The 9151-nt window shown below is 47.4% G+C and overlaps 1 protein-coding gene across 1 annotated transcript in view; it reads right to left on the bottom strand.

The window, feature by feature from the left end:
• The window catches only part of MSH4 (mutS homolog 4), a gene marked incomplete at its 5' end in the record, with an annotated part of 59979 nt that overhangs the window by 26144 nt on the left and 24684 nt on the right, over positions 1–9151 (bottom strand). The window contains one exon of the mRNA XM_019501466.1: positions 5381–5555. Within this exon, the coding sequence (XP_019357011.1) occupies positions 5381–5555 (175 nt within the window). The remainder of the gene's footprint in view (positions 1–5380; positions 5556–9151) is intronic.

Genomic DNA, 9151 nt, shown 5'->3' with positions numbered 1-9151 from the left:
ACTCATGGTGCTCAGGTCAGGTCCCAGAGGACTGGAGAAGGGCCAATGTGGTCCCTATTTTCAAGAAGGGGAGGAAGGAGGATCCGGGTAATTACAGGCTGGTTAGTCTCACCTCCATCCTTGGGAAAACCTTTGAGAAAATTATCAAGGATTATATTTGTGGGAGCCAGCAGGAAAAATAATGCTGAAGGGCAACCAGCATGGGTTCATAGTAGGTAGATCCTGCCTGACTAACCTTGTTTCTTTTTATGACCATATCACAAAATGATTAGATGCAGGAGTCGAGGTAGATGTCATCTACTTGGATTTTAAGAAGGCCTTCAACACAGTATCTCATCCTATTTTCATAATCAAACTGAACAGCTGTGACATAAATGATTACAGTCAGGTGGGTGGTAAATTGGCCTAAGGGTCACACCAAGAGAGGGGTGGTAGATGGGTTGGTATCGACCTGGAATGATGTGGGCAGTTGGGTCCTCCAAGGTTCGGTCCTTGGACCTGTGCTATTCAATGTCTTCATCAGTGACTTGGATGAAGGTGTGGAGAGCACTCTGTCCAAATCCATGGATGACAAGAAATTATGGGGTAAAGTAAACACACTAGTGGGAAGGGATCAAATCCAGGCAGACTTGGACAGGTTGGAAAAGTGGGCAGAAAAGAATAGGATGCAGTTCAACAAAAACAAGTGCTAAGTGCTGCATTTAGGGAGAAGGAATCACCAACACACCTATAGGCTAGGGGAGGACCTTCTCAGCAGCACAGCAGCAGAAAGGGATCTTGGAGTCATAGTTGACTCGTCAATGTGATAAAGCAATCAGTAAAGCTAATCGCAGTCTATCATACATTAGCAAGTGCATCACGAACAGGTCCAGGGAGGTGATACTTTCCCTCAATGCGACATTGGTCAGGCCACAGTTGGAGTACTGCATCCAGTTCTGGGCGCCACTCTTCAAGAAGGATGTGGATAACCTTGAGAGGGCTCAGAGAAGGGCCACTCGTATGGTTAGGGGCCTCCAGGTAAGCCCCTATGAGGAGAGACTGAGGGACCTGGATCTCTTCAGCCTCTGCAAGAGAAGGCTGAGAGGGAATCTTGTGGTCATTTACAAATTCATGGAGGGGGGCAGCAAGAAATAGGAGATGCTCTGTATACCAGGGCACGCCTTGGAATAACCAGGAACAAGGGCAACAAACTGACAGAGAGCAGATTTAGGTTCGATATCAGGAAGAACCTCTTTACGGTAAGGGTTGCCAGAATCTGGAATGGGATCCCAAGGGAGGTGGTGCTCTCCCCCACCTTAGGAAACTTTAAGAGGAGACTGGACAAGCACCTGGCTGGGGTCACATGACCTCAGCGCTCTTTCCTGCCCAGGGCAGGGGGTAGGGCTTGATGATCTACTGAGGTCCCTTCTGACCCTAACAACTATGAAACCTAATAAATTATGACATCTGATTTACCAGGTACCTGCCTGAAGCTTATTATTTGCATTCGTTCATACATCCCCACCCCGCCGCCTTTCCCCTCCTATCTCTATCCATTGTCTTCCAAACTTCCACTCATTTACATTTTCATAGATGTGTCAGACTTTTAGCTTCTTCTCTACCTTGGAGAACTCAGAACAACAGCAGAGTCTCCCAATGCCTGAAGATGGGTGTTTGCGCATGAAAGCTTGCATAGAACTTTTTCCCAACTATTTAGTTGGTCTAATAAAAAAAAGTAGAATGACAGAATAGTAGGACCAGAAGGGACCTGTAAGATCATCAAGCCTGGTCCTCTGCCATGGGCAGAAGGTAGTTAGGCTCAAATGAGCTCAACAAGGTACTTGTCCAGCCTCCTCTTGAACACTTCCAGGGATGGTGACTGCACCACCTCTGCTGGGAGTTTGTTCCAGATTCTAGATACCTTTACAGAAAAGAAGTTTTTCCTTATGTTTAGCCTAAATTTTTTCTCAACTAGCTTGTGCCCATTGGACCTCATCTTCCCAAGGAATGCCTTTCTGAAGAGTTGCTCCCCTACACCTTGGTGTTCACCCCTGATATATTTGTAGGCGGCTATCAAGTCACCTCTCAGTCTTCTCTTACTCAGTCTGAACAAACCCAGTTCCCGGAGTCTCGACTCAAAGGGCCTATCCTCCAGGCCCCTGATCATACGGATGGCCTTTGGAGCTTATCCACATCCTTCTTGAAGTGCCGTGCTCAGAATCGGACACAGTACTCCAGCTGTGGCCTTACCAATGCCAAATAGAGGGGGAGGAGCACCTCTCTGGTTCTATTGGCAATGCACTTGCTGATGCACACCAGAGTTCTATTTGACTTACTGGAAACTTCATCACACTGATGGCTCATATCCATCCTTGGGTTGATTATCTCTCCTAACCCCCCAGTCCCTTTCAGATATCACATCTTCCCAAAGAACTTTGCCAGCAGAACATCAAGATAATCAATCTCAATAAAGACATAAGCACTAGTGTCACAGTAGCTAAAAAACTACCGTTTTTGACTAAAAAAAATCTAAAAATGTAGAATGCTGCCTTTAGATTCACATTACACATATCTTTAAAATATAACTTTATTCATGATCTGTAAAGAGAGATAGCAACAGTTACGAAACTAGATATTTCTACAAGAGAGATGACTGCCTAGATACACTGCCCTTCTACATTTGTCTTGTCAAATCTTTGAAATTGACCTTGTATTTCCAAAGGTGAGAAGAACTAACAGTGAAATTCAGCCAGATGTAGAAAAAACATTCATCTCAAATTAATTCCAACCTAAAATGGAATATTACGCAGTCTTCAGTGCAGTCAGGCTTGCAAAAATCAGACAATACCCTATTGATTAAATGTCAGCTAAAGCAGGAAGCTGCTACAAAATCTAGCACTCTAAATTATGTGGATTTGTGTGACTCCTCAAAGGATTGTGGTTTTCTAAAGTTATGAATGGATGACAATGAGATATAAATAAAATGTTTTAATTCTGATGCAGTTTTGGTTCAATATATTTTATATCTAATTTAAAGAATAATTGAACCCACTTTCTGAAGGACACTACTTTAAAACTTCCAAGGATAAAAAGCACCTCTTAACATTCTATATATATAGAAGCCTTAGTCTGTCTGAACCAGCCGATCAGAGTGCTCCAACAGCATTCTAGACAAGAGGTGGCAGCGCTCTGGTGCATGAAGGCAGGGACACAGGGGATGGAGTGGTGGCCAGGGAGTGGCTCTGGCCATGCTCCCCCCTGCTCCCTGCAGGCCACGAAGATGGAGTGGATGGAGGGAAGGGGGCGTGGCCAGTGATGCTGCCCCGTCCCCCACCTGCTTGCTGGAAGCTCCATTTCCGCCCCCCACCCATCATTCTTGACTGGCAATTTGTTAGTAAATAATAAGCCTGTGTGAGTCAGCAACTATTCAATCTGGCTTCAGATCCAACCGTTTTGTATGCCAGTGATCCGATCTGGAGCTCCGGACTGGGTTTCCACTTCGATCTGGTCGAAGTGGCTCTGAAGCTTCGGAGCCACCTTGGAGATCCAACCATAGGGTACAATGGGGAATCAATGAAATCAATAACTTTGTTGTTTTTGATAGCATGAGGCCTACCAAGTTTCAAGAAGACTGGTGCAGAGGTTCAGGGGGAACTGCACCTCAAATTCTTGAAAGCAAAACTCATGTCACGTCTATGCGTTACACCACAGGGGGGTGAAAACCACAGGGGTCGTAGCCCCTGGTGAGGCCACAGAGCCTACCAAGTTTCAAGAAGATCAGTGCAGGGGTTTGGGGGGAACTGCACCTCAAGCTGCTCACAGGCAAAGCTTGGGAGATAGATGACCCTGTGTGTGTTAAGGCGCAGCAGGGTGAAAGCTGCAGGGATGGTAGCCCCTGCTGCAGCCACAAAGCCTACCAGCTGTCGAGGAGATCGGTGCAGGGCTTCTGGGTTCTGGGGCCCTCCACCTCTAGCTGCTGACAGGCAAAACTCATGTCATGGGTGCTTGTGCAACTGTGTCTGTCTTGGGGCAGTGGGGGTGAGAACTACTGCAGGCCTGGCTGCTAAGCTACTGTGTTACCAGTTACCAATCAATCATGGTTTAATCAGGGACCAGCTCAATACACAACAGCTAGCTAATGTAGCCAGTTAATTAGCAACAATTAACACCTACAAAACCAGAGGCTAAGGAGAGGAAATAATCGATATAGACAATCAACTGCGCCAAGACAGAGACAGTCAGTTACACAAGTACCCATGTCATGAGTTTTGCTTGTCAGTAGCTAGGGGTGCAGGGCCCTAGAACCCCCCTGCACCTATCTCCTCAACAGCTGGCAGGCTTTGGGGCTACCACTCCTGCAGTTTTGAGCCTGCTGTGCCTTAGCACACACAGGGTCATCTATGTCACAAGTTCTGCCTGTCAGCAGCTTCAGGTGCAGTTCACCCCAAACCCCTGCACTGATCTTCTTGAAACTTGGCAGGCTTTGTGGCCTCAACAGGGGTCACCAACCCTGCAGTTTTCACTCCCCTGTGGTATAACACATAGACAACACATGAGTTTTGGTTTCAACAATTTGGGGTGCATTCCCCCCCCCCGAATCCCTGCACCAATCTTCTTGAAACTGGTAGGCTTTATGCTCTCAGCAGAGGCTACCACTCCTGCAAGTTTCATCCAAATCAGACAAAAAACAACAAAGCTATAGATATTTCATTGATTCCCCATTACACTCTATGGCTGAATTGCCTCCGAATCTTTTTCAAAGCGATTTGGAAGCTCCGAATCAATTTAGAAAGCCTAAAGCTTCCAGAGATTCGATTCAGATTCATAGATTCTGCCTCCGAATCATATGAATAATCTCCGAATCATGATCCGAAGCTTTGCACAGCCCTAGTAAATAACAGACATAATAATATACATATATGGACACTACATTGACATTTTTGTTTAAACTCTACTTCTTTAAGATGAACGCAGACATTAGTTAATTATAAAAAATCACAATTTATGAGCAAATACAAGGAAGACTGCTCTTGTAACCAGATACCTGTCCACTTAGATTTTTAAAGATGATCACCAGCACCTTCAATTACTTCCACAAGGAAACAGGAAAGTAATTCAGACCACTCACTACAACTACTATGTACCCACAGTGGTTCATCTCACTCAAGTAGCAAATCATTATGTTCGCAAACAGCTAGAGACTCCAGATAAAACTTGTGAGTAAAAAATAATAGCTATGTTATTACACCAACTGAAACAGTATTTTAAAGCTATGAGAGTTCCTGTATACGAATCATTTTGAGATCTATCAGTGGAGAGAAGAATGTTTAGACTTCCTGATAGTTTAACATTATATCTAAAGTAATGTTTCATAAGTTAAATTAATAGTGTAGTGAATTACCATAGTTTTTTTCTTCTGTGTGTCCCTTTGAAAGTATGTAAGTATAAGCAATTTTTTCTTTATTTCCAGTACTGCTCCTCACATGCTGCACCTCAAAATGGTTGTTTTCCACATTGGGATATAAAGTATCTAGCTGACACAGTTCCAGAAAATGTGTAGCAAATAGTGTAAATGCCTAAGTTAGGAATCAGGAAAGAAAAAAATTGTAACTTAAGTGATTACATATAATATACCACAATTATGCAAAACAAGATAAAATATATTTTTAAGGTGGTTTCTGGAATTCACTTACATATTTCTCACTAAAAGCTAAATCTTAAAAGGGAAGATTAGCAAAACTGCCACTAAGATGCTAACAAATTAAACTCAGCAATGAGATCTATATATTTACTTAATGCTGTAATATAAGGATGTGAATTCAGCAAGATACTGAACAAAGCTTTGATTACAGTTTAAATTCAGTTCATTTTTTTTTTTTTGCTTTAAAGTAGCCCTTTGTTTTTAAAATGAAGTAATATTTTCTGCTGACTGTAGCAAGGTCAATGAACTGAATGAATGCAAGTATGACTGAGCATCAGGAAAACTGCTAAGTGAAATCTATGACCCTACTGACATCTCCTAAAAGGAATAATTGAAATCTCAAAACATGGTTTCAATTTGACTAGAAAAGAAAATGGTAACCATGTATTTAAGAGAGGGGTGGGCAATTATTTTAGCTAGAGGGCCACTTAAAGAGTTTTCTTGAGCTGTCAAGGGCCACCACGGTGGCGTTACCCCTACACAGGTGCCCCAACTCCTGGTCACCATCTTGGGACCAGAAGTCACACCCCTTAGCCACTGACCTCTGACACCAAAAGTACCTCCCCTTGCACCTGGAAGTACTCCTTTTAGCAAAGGGGCTTGCCATCTCAGAACCAGAAAAATACCAAATTATATTCTAAAAATCAAACGTCTACTACAGCATTCATTAATTGATTTAAAAAAAATCCTGATTTATATCCTTTTGTTTGTGTAGTGTACATAGAGGTGATTGTATAATAGCTTAAAATGAACACTTATTCTTGTATATTGTGGGGGGAATGTGTGGGGGGTATAGGTTTGTGGGGGAGCTGTGGGTGCATGGGTATGTGGGAGGATGTGGGTGTGTTTGTGGGGGGGATAGATAGGTGTGGGGGCTGTGGGTGTGTATGGAGTTCAGGGTGTGTGGGTGTGTATGTGGAGTGGGGGAGCATGTGGGTGTGTATGGATATGTGGGGTGTGGGTGGGTATGGGGTTTGTGGGGGCCTGCGAGTCTGTGAGGGAAGGGTGGCTGGGGAGGGTTGTGGTATGTGTGGAGGGGGAGGATGGCTGGGGTGTACGAGGTAGTGAAGAGTGTGCGTGTATAGCAGTCTCTCTCTCCTTCTGCTTCTGGCTCTGGGGCACCAGCGCAGGCCCTGTGCTCCTGCTCACTGCCACTTCCCTCCCCGCCCCTGTGTCTGCCACTGCTGCCCTTCTCCTGCTGCTTCCCTGTCCCCAGCTCCCTCTCCCCACACACCACCCTGGCACCATGTCCCAGCTGCATGCCCGAGACCACAGGACATAGCAGGAGCTGGCCTGGCATGGCTGGTACCACACAGAACTAGCAGAGAATTGCAGGGGCTCCTACCAAGTTCTGTAGTCTGGCAACGCAGCTGGGAACTATGTGGTGCTGGAGTGGCCATCTGGCAGGTGGGCGATAAGAAGCAGGGGTGGCAGGCAGGAAATCAGGGAAATGGTGGCAGCAAGTGGTGGGGGAGATTGGCAGTAAGCAAGTGTGTGGGAGCGCAGAGACAGCTGAGTGGGAGCATGGGGCCTGCACAGTATTTGAGGTGAGCTTCAGCTCATGAAATGTTATGTTATGTACATTAGGGCTGTGCAAAATTTCGCCGGGTGTTTTGCTTTGAAGCTGTTTTCAATGTTTCAAGCTCAAAACAGCAACATCAAAATGAAACAAAGGCTTTGAAACAGCTTTAAAATGAAATGAGGGCATGTAACAGGTTGCCCTTCCCAGCGCCATCTTCTTAGTACTCTGCACCTTGCTGGGGAGCCCTTTGATCCTTCTTTGGGGTTCTTATGTCCTGCCCTATACTCGCCTGCCATGTCTTGATGGAAATTAGGATGATGTTCTTGCGAGCGGGAGGCTGCCTATTGTATTGGATATGTTGGGCCTTTCCCGTATGTGGGACTGACCCTTGATTTTCTCTAGCTAGGCTTCCCTGTCTAAACCCACTAAACAGGGTTTGACTTCGAGGCTCTAGCCTTTTCCACTGTCATGAGACCCAGGACCCCTTTTCCTGCTCCAATCTGGAGCCTGGTCCAGCGGGCCAGGGCACCAAACCCACCACTGGAGGGCTGCAAGCCCCAAACCAGGATGACCCTGAGCCTGAGAATAATGCTGCACCACAGGTGCACAAGAACTCCCCGGCTTTTAAGATTGCGCTTTGCTGGCACCAGGAGTTTGCTCCCCCTCTCTGGGGCTTCTCGCTGCCCCCTCTCCGGGGCTTCTCGCTGCCACTCTCTGGGGCTTCTCGCTGCCCCTGCTCGGGGCTGGGGTTCCCACAATGCCGAGGGTCCCCTATGAGGCCTCCTCCAACCCCTAATAGCCTCACCGCAAACCTCCGGTTTAACAGCAAACAAAACACAAGCCCCTGGGCTATAACATAACTTCAAACTTTCCGTCTAAAATCTCACTGATGCCCCAGGGTTGCTCCACCCCTTACCCATCTCTGGAACTGCTCGTATAGTTCAGACTTCCTTTTACTCACTCCGGCAGGGCTCCTTCCCCTTTTGGCTGCCAGCAGGGAACTGCCTGCCTGAACTCAGTCCTGGGGTTTAAATGGGAGCCAGGCCATGCCCCTTCTGGTCAGCTGATAGCTAGCAGGTGTGGGTCACTGGTTCCCTCCAGTTGCCTTAGCAACCAGCACCTGAGTGCTTATTCTGGCTCTACAAGTAGCAGGCACCTTAGTGCTCTGCTACAGGGCACTTGAAATGTTTTGGAAGTTTTGAAACATTTCAAGTTTCAAAGCCATACTTGCTTGGCTTCAGCACTGGTCCCAGTCGGCAGCCTGCTATCATCCTGCACACAGATCCAGGAGCCCACACCCCCAGGAGGAGTCTGACACAGCCCCAGAGCCCTCCCAGGTGGGTGGGCCCCCAGATTTGTGTGTGGGATGACAGGAGGTTGCCGCTGCTGCCTGGAACTGGTGCTGGGCACAGCCAGCACCCAGAAGATAGCTGCTGCTACTGGCCCCAGGCAGCAAGAGCAGCCTCCTGTCATCCCACACACAAATCTGCAGGTCTGCATCCCTGGGAGGGCTGTGGGGCTGTGCTAGACTCCTCCTGTGGGTATGGGCCTTTGCATCTGCACAAAGGATGACAGGAGCCTGCTGCTGCCACCTGGGACCAGCACTGGGCGCAGCCTGCGCCCAGCACCAGGAACATTCCTGCTGCAACTGGCCTCAGGCAGCAGTGGCAGGTTCCTGTTATCCCACATGCAGATCTGGGGGCCAGCACCCCCAGGAGGAGTCCGGCACAGCCCCACAGCCCTCCTGGGGGTGTGGGCTCCCAGATCTGTGTGTTGTATGACAGGAGGCTGCCGCTGATGCCTGGGACCAGTGGCAGCAGCAATCTTTCCAACCCTGGCCACAGGGTGTGCCCAGTGCTGGTCCCAGGCAGCAGCGGCAGCCTCCTGTCATCCTGCGCACAGATCCAGGGACCTGACCCTTGGGAGGGCTGCAGGGCTGTGCCTGACTC

The sequence above is a fragment of the Gavialis gangeticus genome, unplaced genomic scaffold (assembly GCF_001723915.1).
Source record: "Gavialis gangeticus isolate Ggan-Ray unplaced genomic scaffold, GavGan_comp1, whole genome shotgun sequence".
NCBI classification, from domain to species: Eukaryota; Metazoa; Chordata; order Crocodylia; family Gavialidae; genus Gavialis; species Gavialis gangeticus.
Note: the sequence above shows the minus strand (reverse complement) of the source record. Positions and strands in the feature narration are given on the sequence as shown.